The sequence below is a fragment of the Halichoerus grypus genome, chromosome 6 (assembly GCF_964656455.1).
Source record: "Halichoerus grypus chromosome 6, mHalGry1.hap1.1, whole genome shotgun sequence".
Classification (NCBI taxonomy): domain Eukaryota; kingdom Metazoa; phylum Chordata; class Mammalia; order Carnivora; family Phocidae; genus Halichoerus; species Halichoerus grypus.
The window spans coordinates 37,922,878-37,943,302 of record NC_135717.1 but is presented as its reverse complement, the minus strand read 5'-3'; the positions used below and the strand labels follow the sequence as shown (position 1 = coordinate 37,943,302).

Here is a 20,425-nt window from a genome sequence, read left to right as displayed (position 1 = left end):
CCTAGGAATTGCTGAATTGGGAGGATGTAAGACTGGAGCTATCTGTAATTGTGTCACTCAAGATTCCACTCCTCCATCAAAGGAGTGGGCCTGTTCACACAAGTAAAAAAAACAAAACACACCAAAAAAAAAAAAACAAAAAAAAACCTTTTAAAAAACTGGATTCAGGTTGCTCTTCTTCCAAAGAACTTGAGCTGCCTTCACTTATAATCTCTTTACATATAATGCAGCCCAGGAGGCTAGAGATAGAGAAACGAAAGGCATTACTGGTAGCAGTCGTTTTTAACAAAAAAGGAGCATCACACGGCACAGCTCCTCAGCAGCAAGGCCCCGGCCTCGAAGATGTATGCCATGCCGCAGATTTGCACCTTATCCGGATGAAGAATAATTTAGTAAATGCTATCCTAGTTTCATGCGGAATGCGGAGCCTGTGCTCCTCCTGACCGCTAACATCCCGTCCATAGTTCGAGAATGCTGCTCTCGCGTTCCACTCTGGCGAAGACCCAGGCGCTCGGCGGAAAGCAGGACGAGGGTGGGAGCCGGGCTGGTTCACGTCTCGCTCGGCAGAGATGCCCTGAGTCGTGCCGGCTCGCTGGGCGCGAGGGTCAGCAGCTGGGGCGGAAGCGGCGTGGGGAAGCACCCGCATGGTCACGGCCTGCAGGGAGTCCGGGCTGGCGGGTTCGGGGGGCCGGGGCGCGTGCGGGGGGCGCCCGCGCCTGTGCCCACCGTCCTGAAACGGCGGCGTCGGACCCAGCTTCGAGCCCCCGGCCGCGAGGAAGCAGAGCACTCAACCGATTCGCTCAGCCGCCGGTCCGGAAGTCGGCCTCTGGACACACCCCCACACCGCCCAGTACCCCCGGCGCTTGTCCACCCCCTGCGCGTACTCGGGAGCAGCGCCATTGAACTACAGCTCCCGGCGTGCACTGCGAAGGCCGGTCGCCTTCCTTCGCCAGCATCGACAGATTCAGCAGCAAATAGACGCGAGAGGCCGCCCTCTGGGAGCCAATCCCCCAGGAGAGGGGCGGGCCCGCCTGCGCCGTACTTCCTCGCGTCATTCCCCCTCAGCCAGTGGGAGTGTCCGCAACGAGCGGCCTCGGCCCCGCCCCCAGCCCTGGCTCCTGGGTTCCGGGTCCCAGGTCCCCAGAGAGGTGAGTCCGCTGCAGGTGGGCGCGGGGTCCTGGGCCGTCGGCGACGCTGCCGCCTCAGGCGTCAGCCCGCCGGGCTCGCACGCAGCGGCGAAGTTGAGCCGCGCGCCGGAGAGCCGCAGCTTCGCCCAGCTGGAGGGCCGCCGGGGCGCCCTCCGAGGCCGGAGCGGGCGGGCCTGCCGGGTGTCGGGAGCTAGCGGCCGCCGCGCTCCGCCTGCCTTGCTGCGAGCTGGGGGCTTCCGCGCCCTCCGTGCCGCCTGCCCCGCAGCTCCCGGCGAGATGCTCGAGGTCGGCGCCGCCCGGGTGCCGGGGAGGTGGCGCAGGCCACCTGTGTGACAACTCGAACTTTTCCTGGGCTTTCCCGACCGCCAGTTGGGTCACGTTGCGCGATTCCTATGAGACCTCGTGCGTTTATCGATGAAATAAAAGCAGGATTTTCCTCCAGTTCCTTTCAGGACGTTATGACTTTGCTCCATTTCGAGACAGTTGAGGAAACTGCCAGAGGGACAGACTCTCCTCACCGTCAGGCTGTGTGTTGTTCTCGGGAGCTTGGCGCCTGTGTGTGCCCCGCCCTCCGCAACATCTTGCTGACATTTAGAGAGACTTCTGCAGAGCCATGAGCCCGAAGGCCTGAGCTGCTTCAGAGGAGAGAGAGGCTGTCTCCTGAGCCCCAAGATGGCGGCTAAGATGGAGATAACTTTGAGCTCGCAGTCCCACATTCAGGCTTCCTCCAAGCCAGAGAGACACATAATAACAAAGCTGGAAGACAAACGGGGACCCGCTCTACAAAAAGACCGCCCCGATCCTGAGCTCTCCCGTCAGAGCTTTCGACGGTTTTGTTATCAAGAGGTGTCTGGACCCCAAGAGGCACTCTCCCGGCTCCAGCAGCTCTGCCGTCAGTGGCTGCAGCCCGAGCTGCACACCAAGGAACAGATTTTGGAGCTGCTAGTGCTGGAGCAGTTCCTGAACATCCTGCCTCCGGAGATCCAGGCTCGGGTCAGGCATCGATGTCCAATGAGCAGCAAGGAAATTGTGACCCTGGTGGAAGATTTTCAAAGAGCAGCCAAGAGACCAAAGCAGTGGGTAAGGAAGCCCCTCTCTCGTGGTCGCCTTTTTTCATCTGGATAGTATCTGGTGTCTGGATCCCTCCCTAGTTACTCAGAGTCCAGAAATGGACCTGATGGCTTCAAATGTTTCTTCTGGCCTCTATTTGGGAGCCCCCCCTGGGAGATGTAACAGGTTTTTAGAAAACCAGCACTCCAGTGAGAAAGATAAGGATCAAGTGCAAGGATCCTTGCATTTTTGCCCACACATCCCACACCCATTCCTCCTGAAGTTTTCCCACAATCAGGATTCTTAGCAGGCAGGATCATCTTGTTGTGTAGGAATTTGATTTGGGGGGAACTTCATGGTGGACCTTGTTTCGGTGACGTGTCTTCCCTTCGGATCAGGAAGTTGCAGCTCACTTACTTGGCCAGTATTTCTTCCAACCCCACCCCCCAATTCAGACCCCATTCAGGGCCTAGGCAGGAAGCAAATAACCATGTGCTTTGAGGAATGGAGGCAGTCAGGGAACAGGGTAGGCAGTCCTCTCCTAGCCCTACTACTACTGGGATCTCCTTATCAGGGAAGCTTTGGGCAGAACAATTTATTAGGTATGGGTGTTTTTTAATGGTCTCGTCGTATGCTTCCTGATCCATCGGGGCCTGTTTCCAATAGAATCTGCTGGGTGGGTGACATAGGGTGGACATAGGGTGAGACATCGGGTGTCTGGATGGACATAGGGTGAGAATCTGCTAGGCTAGTGTCATGACTGACCCTGTTACCTGTGCCTTCTCTCTGATGAGTTTGAGGCCCTGAGAAAGACCCGTTTACAGTTACCCACTCAGGAAGTCTTGGCTGATTTGAAGTAGCCTCCATGGATTAGGATTAGTCCCCCTAATCATTCTGCATGTCCTTCGCTTTGCTACCTTTGAGAGTTTTCATAGTCTCAAAGTTGGCCTCCAGGCTGTTGTTGGTAATTCCCAGGGTAAAGGGATCATTACAAAGCAGTAAGAGGTCAAGCTGCCCCCAGTTAGTCCTCGAGCTGCACTCTAATGCATGGGGCTTGTTCCTAGGTGGCCGTTTGTATGCAGGGGCAGAAGGTGCTCTTGGAGAAGACTGGATCTCAGCTTGGAGAACAGGAACTGCCAGACTTTCAACTGCAAACTCCTCGGAAGTATCCCAGGGAGAGCTCTCTGGAGGAGCCATCCCAGGCTGGATCTCAAGATCAGCTGAGCTCTCATCATTGGGAAAAATCCCCGCTCCTTCAGGAACCAAGCCCCAAATTGGCTGGCACAGGTAAACACTCTGTGCCTCTTCTCTCCCTCTCCTAAGTTCTTTACCTCCATCAGAACATCTTGTGGTTCTGAAACACCATAGACTGCATGTTGGGCTTTTTAATGTTTTATGTAACAGTAGATCTTTATTCCCTAACAGATTTCATTGATTAGAATAGCAGTGATAGTGTATATAAAAAGTACGGTTTTATCATTTTCTCTTAATGACTCTTTGACAATCTGTTAATGACTCAGTGACAATACATAACAGGATTACCTACTCTGTCCCCTTCAGAGCTTCTTGTAGTGAAGACAGATCACATATGACCACTGATGAACTTGCATACAAACTGTGGCTGAGTTTCATCGCTTAAAATGGTCCCATGTTGAGAAGGGGCCTAAAGAATGTTATACTCATTAGAGGAAAAGTCCTGCTCCGTATTATTTTCTGCCTCTTCCTCCTCGTGTGACATTGTCTGTGCTTTAAACCCTGTGTCCATTTCCCTGTCTGTGGTACAATGCCAGTCATTGCTGGCCCTGTTGTACTCAGTCCTGTGATCTCTAAGACTGAATAACAGAGACACTTTGGCCAGTCTTAGTGATGTGAGTAGAGGGGATGGTCAGCAGGTTAGAGAATGTTACCAGAAGGCTGGAATGCCTTGATTTCCTTAAAATTTGCTACATTCAGTGAAACACTTCAGTTTGGTTATTCTCAGAACTTAGGAATGGAGAAGACCTGGGGCATCCAGCGGAAAAGCACTGTGACCCTGGCCGAGGTCCTGCCCCATATCCTATGGGCTTTGTGGTCCTGAGCATGCACACTCCCTTTTCCTGGCTCATCGTAGGCAGCTCAGTGCGCGTGCAGTCTCCATCTCCTTTTATTTGATCCCCAAAGGTAGATTCTCATGTTCCTCACCCCTAAGATCCAGTAATGCCTTCCTTCAGAACTGCACTGCCCAGTAAGTTGCCAGTGTCCACATATGGCTATTTAAATTTTATTTATGGAGATAAAATTCACATACTGTAAGATTCATGCCTTTGAAGTATACATTTCAGTGGTGTTTAGTACATTCACACACTTGTGTGACCATCCCCATTTGTCTAATTCTTAAAAATGTTCATGACCTCAAAAAGAAACCCAGACCCCTTGGCAGTTACTCTCCAGCCCCTGGCAACAACCATCTACTCGTCTCTGGATTTGCCTATTGTGGATATTTCAGAATCATATATGTTGTGCTCTTTTTTGACTGGCTTTCACTGAGGTTTTCAAGGTTCAGCCATGTTGTCACATGTGTCACTCCTTTGTCCTTTTTACGGCTGATATGTCATTATATGGACATTTTGTTTATTCATCAGTTGATGGTCATTTGGGGTGTTTCCACTTTTTGGCTATTACGAATAGTGCTTCTATGAACATTTGTGTACAAGTTTTTGTGTGGATCTATGTTTTCATTTCTCTTGGCCATGTACCTAGGAATGGAATTGCTGGGTCAGACATTAGCTCTTTGTTTAACCTTTTGAGGAGACGCCAGACTGTTTTCCAAAGTGGCTGCGCCATTTTACATTTCTACCAGCAATCCCTGTGAGGTCTCTAATTTCTCCACATCCTTGTCAACACTTGTTGTTGGTGTTTTGGTTATAGTAATTGCATTAGGTGTGAAGTGGTATCTCATAGATGTTTTATTTCCCTGATGGCGGATAATGTTGAGCATCTTTTCTTGTATTTATTGGTCAGTTGTATATCTTCTTTGGAAAAATATCTATTCAGATCCTTTGCCCATCTCTAAATTGGGTTAGTCTTTTGTTGTAAGAGTTCTTTATATATCCTGGATACTCTACCTCTACATATAATTTGCAAGTATTTTCTCCCACCCTGGGTTGTCTTTCACTTCCTTGATAGTATCCTTTGAAGCACAAATGTTTCTAATTTTGGTCAAGTCCAATTTATCTATTTTTCTGTTAGTTTGCTTGTGTTTTGGTGACATATCTAAAATACCATTGCCTAATCCAAAATCACAAAGATTTACACCTATGTTTTGTTCAAAGAGACATTGGTTTAGGTCTTCTATTTAGGTCTTTGATCCATTTAGAGTTACTTTTTGTATGTGTTGTGAGGCAAGGGTCCAACCTCTCTCTTTTGCATGTGGAAATCCAGTTGTCCCAGCACCCTTTATTGAAAAGACTATTCTTTCCCCCATTGAATTGCCTTGACAACCTTGTTGAAAAGCAGTTGACCATAATTGTATAGGCTGCTTATTTAAATCTGAATTAAAATGAAATAAAATTAGATAAAATTTAAAATTCAGTTTTCTCCATCACATTAGCCACATTTCAAGGACTCAGTAGCCTTATGTGGCTAGTGGCTGCCATATTGAATAGTATGTGCACATGCTCACGTACACACACACTTCCCACCTGGCAGGAATCCTGTGGGATAACACAGCTCTAGATCCTCCAACTTGCCCACAAACATTCCGGCTTGGTTCCATCCTGATCCTCAATCCTCATGGTCAGAAATTGCAGAGTTTCTGAAATTAGGATACATGTCTAGCCCATATTGCAGTTTGTAACCCTAATGCTGTCACATTTATGAAGAGAAGAAAGAACATGCCACATTTGCTGGATTTCCCATTATTTGAAGAGACAGTGGTGATCAATCAGTGTCCATGTGAGTGAGTAGATTTGCAGTGTTGAAAGTTCAACTCTCTCCTTTCTTTTCATTTGTTAATTGACACTCAGGTCTGATGGGTTTGCTTTTCCATATTTCTTCTTTCCCTAACCTTTCACTAAAGGTAGGAAGGAGAGATGGCGTTGGAGAACTTGGTTCCTAATATTGATATAAGTTATAATCACCCCAGGAGCCTGTTAGCCATGTAGATTTCCAGGACCCCAACACCCAGAGATTCTGACTCAGCAGCCATGGGGATGCAGGGGCAGCCTGCTTGTCTAACAGGTGGCCCAGATGAGTCGAATGCAAGTTGCCAGTGGAGGACCACACTTTGAGAGTATTTCTTAGCTCTTTGGCTGAGCTGCTTTCTTCAAAGCCCAGAAAATGAAACATATTCTTTCTGATTATAGAGGCCCCCAGAATGAAAAGTGACAACAAGGAAAATCCACAGCCAGAGGGGGCTAAAGGAGGAAAGCCATGTGCAATGTCCCCTGGCAGATCCAAAGGGAATGGTCTGCAGAGTCCTGAGCCGAGAGGGGTGAATATGAATGAACCCCGGTTGTCACGGAGGCAGGTCAGCCCCCCGAATGCTCAGAAGCCATTCGCTCACTACCAGAGACATTGCAGGGAACTGGAATACATCAGCAGCCCCCTGAAAAGCCACCCACTGAGAGAGCTGAAGAAAAGCAAAGGAAGCAAAAGGAGTCTGAGCGGTCGTTTGCAGCGTCTTGGTCACCAGCCGACCCGCTCAGCAAAGAAGCCTTACAAATGTGATGACTGTGGGAAAAGCTTCACGTGGAATTCGGAGCTGAAAAGACACAAGCGTGTACACACAGGGGAGAGGCCCTACACATGCGGAGAATGTGGGAACTGCTTTGGGCGCCAGTCAACCCTGAAACTGCACCAGAGGATCCACACCGGGGAGAAGCCGTACCAGTGCAGCCAGTGTGGGAAAAGCTTTCGCCAGAGCTCAAACCTCCACCAGCACCACAGACTCCACCATGGGGACTGAAAGCAGGGCTTTGTTCTCTCTGTTCAGAAGGAAGGCATCTGTGTTTCTCCTTCCCCTTACTTGCATGTAAATCACAGACTGTCTGTGTGACTTACAAGGAAAGGAAGAAGTCCCTGAGGAATGCTGGTGCACGTTTGGCTGCTGAGGAGTCCCAGAAGACACCAAGGGGGATGTGACCCTGTCGGTGACAGAGTGAAGAGATGGCAGGTCTGGGTGTTGGGTCAGAGAGAACCGGGGTCTCTGCTGGAGAGCAGGGAGTAACTGCTAAGACAATCCGGCCAATCCTGCAGGTTCCCCTGCCCCTTTATTTATTCTCTAAACATGTCCAAGGGTAAATTACATATATACTTAATGTACTTGCTATCATACCAGACAATCTTTATCTCACACACACACACACACACACACACACACACACACACTTCTTTAATAAAGGTCAGTGACCCACCAGAATTTCAAGGCAAAAGTTCATTGGAATATAAATCCCCTAATATTCTTACTGTAATTCCTGGCTGTTCATAACAAAGGACACATGAAGTGAGAGTCTGAACATGTTTGTATGAGGAGAGGCTTTCCAAGTAAATAGTGCTTTTACACACACACACACACACAGACACAGGTTGAGGGATCTATTTATATGAAAGCACCTTTGATTTAGGAAGAAATCTCCACAGCTGCTGCAGCCCCCACCCAGGCAACAGGGGAAAGCTACAACAGGAAAGAAGCACGTAGTGTGTGTAGACAGCTAAGGACATGCCAAAGGGACCCTTACTACTCTCCTTCCTCACTTAGGCCGGCAGCCTTAAGAATAACAAAATGATTGGGGTGATGAGTGTTATAAAGGTAGATTATTTCAGTACATTTACTTAAACTCATTGAAATAGGTTAATTTTATGATATATAAATTATATCAATGAATTTTCTTAAAAAACACAAAATATATTTGTATAAAATGTGAAAGTCCTGGAACGAGACTGGAGAGTTGATTGAATTCCATCCTTTCATTCTCTCAAAGTAAAAATCCAAACCCAGTCAGTAGAGTGTTCAGTCACCCAGAGCAAGCCTGCGGACCTGAGTTCAGAGAGGACCCAGGAGATGGGTGCACAGCCTCCAGCAGGAAACGGGTAGGTGGCATTCTTGCTAAGGCATCAATATCCTCCAGTCACTGCCAGTCACCTCCAGGCTGTGTCCTGTGCTGCATCCTCACCTCCCAGGGCTCTGCACTCGCTGCTCCCTTTGATTTTACAACCTGCCACCCACCACTGCTTCCTCCCTGTCCCATCTCACAGGAGCATCCTACTCAGCAAAACCCTCTCTGACCGGTTCCAGGCCGACTTTATTGTGTCACTCCGTGCTGTACTCCACACACCAGTGGTGCTCAATCTGGGAGCAGATTTGCTCCCCCCCCTCCCCCCCGCCCCAGCGAGACATTTGGCCATGTCTGGAAATGCTGTTGCTCGTTATGACTTGGGGGGAGGGAGGGTAGCTCCTGGCCTCTTGTGGGTAGAGACCAGGGATGCAGCTAAATGTCCTCGAGTGCACAGGACAGCCCCATAGCAGAGTCACCTGGTCCAAAGTGTCAGTAGTGCCAAAGTTGGGGAACTATACCGTACATGGTAAAAGCTCTTTAAGGACAAGAACCTTATTTTTCCATCATTTTAGCTTTTAGACTAAGCCCATGCCCAGCCAAGGGAAATAGGTGTTCAGTCAGGGCCCGATCCTGCCTGAACCAGAGATCCTGGTGACAGTGTGTTGAATGCAGTTGACAAAGCCTCTTGTCTTTTGGGCAGAGAGAGACTTACAGGAAGCTCAGTGGCCTTTAGACTATGTTGCAGTCCGCTTCCCAGCAACCATGTTCGATGTTAGAGGAGCTTGTCTTTATTACTAGGCCTGCACCTTATCTCGCCCCTGTCTGTCACCTCTCACTGATCAGGGCCTCTTGATTCCTCATTTGCTCCCCCCTCATGCATCCTTTTCCAGGACAGTTTTGCTGTCACAAGACCCTCCTAATCATGGTTACGTCTGTCCGTTTCCTGTTGGCGCTATAACATGATCACAAACTTAGTGGCTTCAAACAACACAAACATAATCTCTTAGAGTTCCAAAGGTCAGAAGTCCAAAATCAGTTTCACAGAACCAAAATTAAGGTGTCCGAGGGGAGAATCTGTTTCCTTGCCTTTCTCAGCTTCTAGTGGCCGCTTCCTCCATGTTCAAAGTGCATGCTTCCATCCTCTTGTCACCAATCACCTTGTCCTCTGACTCTGACCCTCTGGCCCCGTATAATAAAGAGCCATCATTATATTGGGCCCACCCAGATAATCCAAGATAATCCCCCATCTCAAGATTCTTAATCACATCTGAACAATCCCTTTTGCCATATAAGGTAACATTCATGGATTCCAGGGATTAGGATGTGGACATACTTGGGGGGCCAGATTCAACCAAGCACACCTGTCTGTTGAATCAATTTGGTTAGTCAAAGATCTCTCCTAAAAGCAAATGAACATAGATTTCCACTTTTCTTATTTATAAGAGTTGGGATAGGAACTCGTCCTTAAATGAAAGCTTTGTTTGGTATGTGTTGAAGAACCTGTATGTGTTTTCTCTCTTCTGAACAAAATAACTGCTGAATCTTAAAGTCTTTGGGTATCTGTTCAACTGTGGTCCTTGAATAAATATGACAAAATTACCAATCTGAATATTACTCATTCCCAAAAGGTTTTCAAACCTGTGATGCTACGTCGCCTCTCCCAGTCCAGTTTTCCTCTGGCAGATGAAGCTCAACTCCAGATGAGGAGAGTCAGGGCTGGCAGAAGGCGCCCAGCCACATTTGCAGGTGTACTCAGTTCTTCAGATGTAGGATCCTTCCTGTCCCCCTTGCCCACGCGTGGTTCCACCACAGGGCCTCCGCACAGACCACCGACTTGAAGGCTTGCACTTAGCTACCCCATATAAGAAATACCCTTTCTTTTCACCCACGAGCAACCTGTAAGGTTTACCATCTTTTCTGGGTTTGGCCTGTATTTAGCCATGGAGGGGGATGACTCCCACTCAAGTTATTTGGTCCTCTGGTGGCCCCCATTGAGACAGGGGGAGAGGGAAACATCATGCACGGTGGGGAATCTGGACCTCGCAGATGTCCCTGAAAAGCATTTTCCATCTACAGCACATAAAGACTTGTAAAACCCTTCCCATAATACTATTACCACTCCTGATAGAATTAATGACTCCCAAATACCATCCATACATGGCGTTGAAATTTCCCCCAATGTTTCCAAAAGAAAAATGCTGTTTTTACAGCTTTATGGAGATCTATCTCACATAGAAGGTTCATCCATTTATATAGTTCAATAATTACACTATATTCACAGAGTTGTGTAACCATCACCACAATCTAACTTGAGAACATTTTCAACAGCTAAAAAGAAACCCCGTCACATCTAGCAGTCACTTCCCATCCCTGTGCCCTCTTGAGCCCCCTCTTCACTCAGCACAAAGTCTTCAAGGTTCGGTCGTGTCATAGCAGGTGTCAGTACTTTGGCCTTTCCGTGACTGAGTAATAGTCCACCATGTGGATGGACCACTTTTGTTTATCCATTCATCCAGTGGACATTTGGTTGTTTCCATTTCGGGGCTCTTGTGAATAGTGCTGCTGTGAACGTGTGTACTAGTTTTTCTGTGAACAGGGCGCCTGCGTGGCTCAGTTGTTAAGTGTCTGCCTTCGGCTCATGTCATGATCTCAGGGTCCTGGGATCGAGCCCCACATCGGGCTCCCTTCTCAGTGGGGAGTCTGCTTCTCCCTCTCCCTCTGCTTCTCCTCCTTGCTCTTGCTCTTTCTCTCTCTCTCAAATAAATAAATAAAAATTTTTAAAAATCTTAAAAAAAAAGTTTTTCTGTGAACACATATTTTCATTTCTCTTGGGTAAATACTAGGAGTGGAATTGCTGGGTCATGTGGTAACATTACGTTTAGCCGTTTCTGAGGAGCTGCCAGGCTGTTTTCTACAGGGTCTCCACCCCAGTTCCCCACCTGCAGTGTGTGAGGGTCTCAGTTTCCCCACATCCCCGTCAGTGCTTGCTATCGTCGATTTGATTATAGCCACGCTAGTCTGTATGAAGTGCTGTCTCACTGTGGTTTTGGTTGGCGTTTCCCTGATGTTGGGCATCTTTTCATATGTTTCCTGGCCATTTGTGTATCTTCTTTGGAGAAATGGCTATTCAGAACCTCTGCTCTTTTAAAATTCGGTTGTCTTTTCATTGTTGTAAGAGTCTTTTATAGATCCTGGAATCAAGTCCTTATCAGATGTAGGACTTGCAAATATTTTCTCCCATTCTTTTGTAATATACTTTTGTGCAATTGCAATACATCTTTTAAAGCAGCTGTCACCTGCCAAAATACAAAAGTGACCCATACAGTCACAATTCCTGAATTGGCAGAAGTATGAGGCAACCCTCTCCAAATGTCACTCTCTAGAATGGCTCTAGAAACTTGTCTTGGACCAGATAAGGGCAGAGCCAGCTAGACACACCCCAAGAACCTACCTTGTCTTGGGGGTGACTTGGCTGTAGTCAGATCTGAGGCAGCTCATTAAGCTGGAGGCAGGGCTTTGCCAGCCTGATAACCTGGATGCATCATTTAAAACATGCAGGCCTATTTCCTCCCCTGGAAATGGGAAGACCTGCCCTGCTTCCCTCACATGATCGGTGAAGTGAACGTGTGTACGTGAAAGCATTTTGCCTCCTGGACAGCATCATATGAAAGGAAGGTGAATTCTGCGTCAAGTAATACGGAGCTTCTTGAATTCTCCCCTCAGCCCTTCAGATCCTGGAAGGAGCAAAGAGGCTGCAGGAATTCGGGGGAGGAGAGGTCCTATTTCCTGGATTTGGCATTTTTTAACACCGCAGTCACAGGAGATAATGTCCTGAAAGGGAGAAGAATTTCTCCAAAAGGCTGTTTGGGGATAAAATTGGTGTCCTAGAGAGGGTCCCCAAAGCAGAGGCACCCCCTTTCTATCATGGCTCTTTGTGCTGCTCTTCGCTTTTTCTTTTTTTACTGTAGTAAAATATACATACAATTTACCACTTTAACCATTCATGATGGTTCAGTTCAGTGGCAGGAAGCACATTCACCCTGTTGTGCAGCCCTCGCCACCATCCTTCTCCAGAACTACTTCTTCCCAAACTGACACTCTGTCCCCATTAAAAACTCCTCATTCCCCTCCCCCGGCACCCACCCTTCCACTTTCCGTCTCTGTGAGGTTGTCGACTCTAGGGCCCTAGTGTAAGTGAAGTCACACGGTAGTTGTCCTTTTGTGACTGGCTTCTTTCACTCAGCATCATGTCCTCCAGGTTCGTCCATGCTGTACCGTGCGTCAGAATGTCTCTCCTTTTTAAGGCTGGATAATATTCCACTGTATGGACGGACCACATTTTGTGTAGCCATTCTTCCATTGGTGGACATTGGAGTTGTTTCCATCTTTTGGATATTGTGAATAACGTCTTCCTTACTTTTTGTAAATACCTAATGAAAAGTTTGCCACGGGGCCACAGAGCCTTGTGTGAGCGGCCCCCTGCTTTAGTGTTCCCGGAGTAGCTGCAAGCAGGAATGGGGCCGAGGTCTAGGGAGGGGCTTGCTCTAGAAGGTGGAGCAGAGGGTTAAGGGCAAGGAGAGAGACCGGGCTGGCAAAGGCAGGGTGTCCCTGACAGGAGCAGCTTTAAGCACCTTTTGAATACCCGAAAACGAAGGTTAAAATTGGGGGCTGCCTGGGTCCTACTGTGAGGTGTGAGGATATGTCTGGGGGTAATGGGCGGGGGGAGGCCACCTGCACTGGGGACTCAGCTTTGTCGGGAGAGGACAGGAGCTGTGTGCTTTCTCCAGCTGGGGGTGAGGGGGGGTGAGTTGATGGATTCTGAGACTGACACAGTCCCAGGAAGTGGCAGAGCCCAGGAAGTGACACTGCAGAGGAGTACGGTTCATGTGGAACGTGGAGGTTCAGGCCAAAGACCGTGTCCAGAGGAGGAGTTTAAGGCACTTGCTTTACTTTTTGGAAAACTTTAAGAAAGGAGTGATGGGAGATAGTTCAGGGTAGTCACATGTTTTAGTTTATTTGGGCTGCTATAACTAAGTACCAGACTCCATGGCTTACAAACAACAGACATTATCTGTCATGGTGCTGGAGGCTGGAAGTCCGAGATCAAGGTGCCAGCACCACCAGGTCGTGTTCCGGTGAGAGCCCTATTCCTGGTTCATAGTCGGCCATCCTGTCAGTGTGACCTCACATGGTGGAACGAGTGAGGACGCTCTCTGGGGTCTCTTTTATAAGAACAATAATCCTGTTCATGAGGCTCCACCCTCATGACCTAGGAACTTCCCAAAGGCCCCACCTCCTAATACCATCATCTTTGGGGGGTTCAGATTTCAACATACGAATTTTGGGGAAGCCTTAAACGTTTATTCAGACCGTAGCACCAAGTGTGCATGAACTTTGGCTTTGGACAGACCTAGTTCCAATCCTGACTCTAGATCCCCTTTCAAATGTGTTTCTTCAGCTTTGTAAGGTTTAAATGAGAGGATCCAAGTTGTATGCTGCCAGGGCTGTCCTAGTCGTCTCAGGTTCTAAGATGCTGGACTTTGAGCCGTGCAAGCCTTTACCCCTGGGGCCTCGGTTGCTTCTGTGAATTCCCTGGAGAGGGGATGGACAGGTGCAGGGGACCAGGGATGAAAGGGATCATGCTCTAGCCTCTAGAATGCCCCGCACAAAGGCTTTGTAAATATCTGTCCATCTGAACTCTTCTGAATATAGGGAAGGAGCCTGCCAGGGATGGTGTTTTCAGGGTGAAGGTGAAGTAAAGCATTTGAGGACACAGATACCTCTGGAGGGCATGCCCCTGTATGTCCACTTCTGAGGCATATATGGCACCAAGCAGATGCTCCCCTGGGTAGGAAGTACTGTTCTAGAAGAGAACAGGAAGAGTCCTGTCTGATCCAGGATTTGGAGGCATCAGAGGTCATAGATGACACCAGAATCAGAGACCTGCCCTCAGGAAGAAATCAGAGCTAAGGAGGAAGTTCTCTCTGATAGAGAAGTTTGCTCTAAAGAGTAAGGGACCTCCTGGGGCAGGCGGAGGGGATGAGGTGCGTAGTTATATCCCAGAGGACCACTCACACCCCCCGTGGGGGGCGGGGAGGGTAGGAGGCTGAGTGGGAAGTGCCACTCCCAAGGCGGACTTGCATCTGCTTCCACTCAGGGCCAAGCTCTTCCCCCAAACCCCAGAGAAAACCCTCCCATCCTGTTCTCTGAAACTATGTGACCTATTTTCTCTTTGAAACAGGTGAGTTCTGTGGAAGGAAACTGCCTAAACCAGGACATCCCATCTTTTCTATTATTTATTTACAATCTTGCTGGGAACTGCATTCTTATATCAATATCCAGCTTATTTGATTTTTATTTTGATTTATAGTATTGAGCAAATTCTAACACACAGATTAGTTGCAAATGCTGTTTTAACAGCTCATCTTACAAGAGACTCTACTCTGTAAAGACAAAAGCAGCTTTACTATCAGGTCTGCACACAAATAAGCTGGCAGCAGAGATTATTTTCATGTCTTTAACATGTTATTTTGTATATTACATTTAAATGTATGGCAGTTGTAAAATACATATTTCAACTGCTTTTACTTCAAAGTTTATTTTTTAAATTGAGATAAAATTCAGATACTCTAAAATTCATCCTTTTAAAGTATGCAGTTCAGTGGTTTTTAGTATATTCACAAAGTTATGACCAGATACCTGTCTTTTTGAGAGAGACAAGTGACTGCTTCACAAGGAGCTAGCTGATCCATGGCTAGCATACTGCTGCAGTAGACTTCACCAGGAGACAGCCTGGGACCCTGGAAAAGGCAATGAGCCAGGAGCCTGAAGACCCCGCTTCCATTTCTAGTGTGCAGCTGGCCAGTTAGTGAGTTCTCAGTAAAATCAGGGGCTTAGACAAAATGCTGTCTAGTTTTCTTTTCAGTCCTACTCTGAGCTGCCCAGTCTATACCTGGAAAGTTTGGTTCTGTCAAAGTAAAGGTGAACCTCAGAGCTCCATAGTGAGGATTCTTGTTAGAAGCCTTGGAGACAGGACCCCGGTGGGGGGGGGGGGGGGGAGGAAGGCATCTGTTCAGGGTACCCCCACCCCACCCCCCAAGGAGGGGAGCTTTTCATCCATCCAGTGTTTAGGTCTCTTCTGGCCCTTCCCCCCCCCCCCAGCATCCTGGCTTCCTAGGCTCTCTCTGCAAATCCTCCATCAGGGTTACCACCTCTTGTCACCCTCTGGGTGCTCATGCTGAACCCAGTGTGGATAACTATCTCAGACAGGATAGTTACAAGCACTGCAGCAGCTTCAGGATCTGCTCCTTGGGGGACATCTCTGGCCTTAGCCACTGATGGCACAATCCCCACTGGTGGCCAAGAGCCTCCCTGGCCCAGCTACCTCCTCGTGGCAGAGGGTCTGATGCACTGACAACAGTGTTTCAGGACCAAGATCATGGGTCTGAGGGTAGGATTCCCACTCCCACGTGGCATCTTTAATCAGAAGGCTTTCTAGTTCTAGGGGATGGGGAGGTCCAGGTCACCCAAGTTTGCAGCCATCTTATGGCTCAGGGAATGGCCTCATACCAGCTGGGACTGGACCTGGGAATGTCACACCCTGTATCTCTGTAGGGTGTAGTCAAGCATCTGGGTTCTCCAGTTTCTGGCTGTTTTTCCCTTGAAACAGTACAGGTGAGCAGGGAAAGCCTGCTATATAGGTGGGGTCAGCCGACTCGTTCTCCGTTAAAGACAGCAGCCCCCGGCCCTGTGTCCTTTCCAGAGGTCTCTAAACAGTGAACTCCCAGTCAGTGTTCAGCTCTCAGAAGAAAGTGGGCTCCCTGAGCTTCTCCGCGGGGTGTAATACCTCTCCTGGCCTAACACACCTCTCCTCTGTAGCACTTAGCACAGCTGCAGTGTCACTCGTGATTCTCCATAGGAAGTTAGAAAACCCATAGATTCATGAGGAGGCAGGACATCCTCTCTCCATAGAGCTGCCGCCATCAAGTCACTCAACCCAGAAACTTCCAAGTCCTCTCTGACTCCCTGCCCTCTCCCCTGCTAAGTCGTTTCTTTTGCCTCCTGAATCTGTCTTGAAGCCACCCCCTCTTCCTCATTCCCAGGACCCCACCTACTCCAGGCCCTCCTCTCTCACTCGCTCCACTGCAACCCTCTGTCCCAGCCTGCACCACAGAGCAGGGTACCCTGACTGGCCTTCCCGCCCCACTACGCACCGGGGCACCCCTCACCCAAGGCGGCAAGCCGGCGGGGGGAGGCGGGGCGCAGAAGGCGGGGGCCCGGGAATGGGGGAGTCGGGAGCCAGGCTTGGTATCTCCTCTAATGGGCCCGGGACTTGCTCGGCTGAAGAGGTAGTACCCGTCTCCCCCAGGGACGCGTGCACAGACCCCTCCCGCGGAGCGAGCCCCTGCCAGCCCTTCCCAGGCGGACCCAATGGGCACTGGCCACCACAGAAGCGGGCGAGAGTGAGGGACGGAACTTCGACAGGAAGTCCCCTTCCCCTCTGATTGGGCCGTCCGGCCCCGGGCCCGAGGGAGCCTCGCCTCCCATTACCTGTCGCAGCTGTCAGTATGAAGAGGGGGCCCGCCGTGAAGCTCTCTGGGAAATGTAGTTCCAGCCGGCTCTGCCTCCAACGCGGATCGGAAGGCTTGGGGCGGGTGATGCTTGGTACCATTAGCCTCAAGCTGAAAGGCTGTCCTGGAGGCTCACTCGTTAAGTTCGTTCGCTCTTGTGACAAATATTTATTAAATCCCTACTACATGCCAGGCACCTGCAGGTGCTGGGGTTACTGTGGTGAACCCAGACCATGTGCCTGCTTAGAAAGCCCAGTGTTAGAGGAGGAAACAGACATGAATCAGATAATTGTACAAACAAATGTAAAACTGCAACAGTAACTATTAAGGAAAAAACTGAAGCAGGAATCACGTGGTGGGAAATGACTGGGGAAGCCTCTACTTGAGAGAGGAATGTCAGGGCCGCCCAGGTTTCTCCTGCCAGGACAACTGTTTGATGGCAGTAATGATTCCTCAGAGATGTATCTCACAGCATCTCCCTTAACCCTTACACACTCGAAGGTATACTTCATGATTATTCTCTGGGCCTTCCAGGAGACCGAGACTCAATCGTTTTCTGGAGTTAGCACAATCACAGGTAGCTGGGCTTTAACCACACACCTTCAACAATGAACCTGACTTCCACCCTGTCTCCTCCTACTTCATAACACATCCTGCAATCCAGCCCTGTTTTCTGCATGTGAGAAATGTGGATGATAACAATGGTGAACTAATCCAGGAAAAGTGCTCGGCACAGGAGAGCCAGGCACAGAACAAGCCCTTGATTAGTGTTGGATGTTTCCATCACTATTCTAATTGCCTCTGTCTACTCTGACTCACCTGTTACCCCAGTGCCCATCCTCTCTTCTTTCCACAGTATCCCTTAGAGTTAAACCTCTTCTCTCCCACTTTGTACATATAATTTTGGTGGGTCTGACCCCAACCACAGCTCCAGGAGAGTGCATGACAAGCAGGCCCGGCCAGTCTACTCCATCCCCCCAGCCACAGTGGTTGGTTCAGAGATGGGCTCATGAGCCACATCAGTCAAATGAAACTTAACTTCTAAGAGGAATGTGAAACTGTTAGCCAAGTTCTCTTTTGTTCCAGAGTGTCAGGGTGACAGTAGTTCCCCTTCTTGTAATTTCTTGGGCAGCCTAGCCTGCAAGTGTAGGACCATTCTGTCCACTTTGGGTGCTTTCCCCTCCCTCACTGAGGGGATCTTCTAGAATGGGAACAACAGGCAATAATGTTGTCAGGCCAGCTACCCTCTGTGCCAGTGATCTGAGCTATTTTTATCACAATGCTTTACTCACAGGAGGTTCAAGGCATTAGGATGTGTAGACCCAACTCTTTAAGGTCTCCTTATCTGTTGTATTAGCTCAAAACAATTCTATTTGAAATGCACGGGGCGCCTGGGTGGCTCAGTTGGTTTGGCGTCTGCCTTCCACTCGGGTCTTGATCCCAGGGTCCTGGGATTGAGCCCCACATCGGGCTCTTAGCTCGGCGGGGACCTGCTTTTCCCTCTCCCTCTGCCTGCCACTCCACCTGCTTCTGTTCTCTGTGTCAAATGAGTAAGTAAAATCTTAAAAAAAAAAAAAGAAATACAAACCATATTTACCTTACTTCCTTCAAATGTGGCTTGTTGCAGTTGTACCTCTTTGCTAAATTATTCCTTCCAAGCAATAGAACATCATAACATTTTTATCCTGAGAACTATCTTAGTCAAGCTTTTTGCTAAATTCCTTACAGCTTTTCTGGGCCACTGTTAAACCTCCTGCCTACTTGTAAATGACAGCACCAATGCCTATTCCCTTTCCTTCTGTCAGTCTTGTAGCTGTATCCAACAGCATAAAAGTGCCAGAGCCATAGAAATGTCATTCTTTAAATGCACAATTTTAAGCACTTGCCATGTGTCCGTCCCTGCCCCCACAGAGACATTAAAGCACTAGTTGTATAATTACTATTCAATTTTGTAATGGTAGGTAGGGATGGGGCAGGAGGGTGTTCCAGGTAAAAGGGAAAGCATGTTCACAGTTCCTGAGGAAGTAAAGAGCTTGGTACATTTGATGAACTGAAAGAAAGGCAGTGCAGCTCAAGAGAGAGAATAAAGAAAGTAGCTGGGGTTGGCAGGGAAGTAATGGTTAGGAAGGTTACGTTGAATATTTTGGATGTTATCCTAAGGACAACCGGAAGCCAGTGGAAGATGTCAAGTTGGATGGTGACATGATCAGACGTGTTGGCTGTACTGGCAGAGAACAAGAGTGATGTGCAAGGTTGGAGGGCTATTTCAGTCGACCCCAATGAGTACTGTTAAGGGTGGTGGATACACAGAACCAGTCAGAGATGTATCTGAGGCAGAATCCACAGGACTTGATGATGGAATGGATGAGCAGAGGAAGAGGGAATGTGTTGGTAGCATGAGCAATTGTATGGGGCACCACACACTGGAGGCAAACAGATTAAGGGCTAAAAGCTTGAGTTAAGTCTAGGGCATGTGTTTTGATGCCTCAGACATCCAAAGGAAGATGTCTCACAGAAACCTGAATATAGGAATCTGGAATGCAGGGAGAGAAGAAATCTGGGCGAGACATAAAGTGAGGTCTTTGTAGTCATGGAAGTGGCGAAGCTCGCTTGGGGGGACCCTGTACTCAGGTGAACCCAGGATACAGTAAGCAACAGAAGCATGTTAGAATTCGGCTGCGAGGCACAGAGAAAGCCGACGAGGAGACTGGCGCTAGTTCTAGAGAGGAGATACTCTACCCAGGGCAAGTCGGAACCACAAAGTGTCTTTTCAACAAGCCAAAGGTACACAAATTGGGCGAGCCGGCAGCTTCGCATTGCCAAAGCAGGCTTCGGGACGGGGAGGTAGCGCGGGCTCCTCCCGCCCTTGGCGCGCGGTCTGTGCCTAGAGTCGAGGGACGGAGATTCCTCTGGCCCCGGACAGTCATACCGGTGGTGCAGAGGGCGAGACCGGAAGGACCCGTCGTCCAACGCTCTCGGCCCCGCCGCCCAGTTTTTGCGGAGACCGCCCCGCGGTGCGTGCCGGGGATGGGTTGGGAACCAGTTCAAGGCCGCCGCCGGGAGCCCACCATCCATCGCTTCCTAGCCGCCCCAGACGCCCCGGGAACGCGCAGCCGCGCAGCCCAAGGAGGTCGCCGGAAGTGAACGCACCACTTCCGGTTCCCAGCCCTGTGGGGCGCTCTAGCGCGCGCCACCTCGCTGGCATTCCCGCCGGCCTGCGCAGCTGGCTGCGGAGCGAGAGCCGCCTGGGCGCGCGGTGGCCGCGCAGAGCCTTTTGGGAGTCGTACGGCGCACGGCCGGTTTTCACCCCCGGTGCTGGGCCGGTAGCACGCGGGCCTCTGTTGCCCTCCGTGGCCTCAGGTACCGATCCCCCCCATACCGCGGCGGCGGAGCCGGGGCTGGAGCTGGAGGGGACTTCGAAGTCTGGGGTTGCCTCACGGGGTTACGCTGGAACTTTCTTCTGCGTTCTGGGGAGCTAACGACTTGTACCTGCATTAGGAAATGGCTCGAGGTCACGAATTCACACTCCAAACCCACGATCCCGCCCGTCTTCAAAATTCTTCAAAATTGGTTGCCATCCAAAACCACTGGCGTGTAGAACAAGTTCACTTCATTGCCATCC

At 49.4% G+C, this 20,425-nt stretch overlaps 1 protein-coding gene across 1 annotated transcript; it reads left to right on the top strand.

The window, feature by feature from the left end:
- The first annotated feature begins 1,090 nt into the window (after positions 1-1,090).
- On the top strand, positions 1,091-9,832 carry ZNF174 (zinc finger protein 174). The gene is made up of 3 exons (XM_036090547.2): positions 1,091-2,228; positions 3,263-3,485; positions 6,542-9,832. Exons 1-3 carry the CDS (start codon positions 1,821-1,823, stop codon positions 7,141-7,143), a joined length of 1,233 nt encoding a protein of 410 aa, XP_035946440.1. The 5' UTR covers positions 1,091-1,820; the 3' UTR covers positions 7,144-9,832.
- The last annotated feature ends 10,593 nt before the right edge of the window (positions 9,833-20,425 follow it).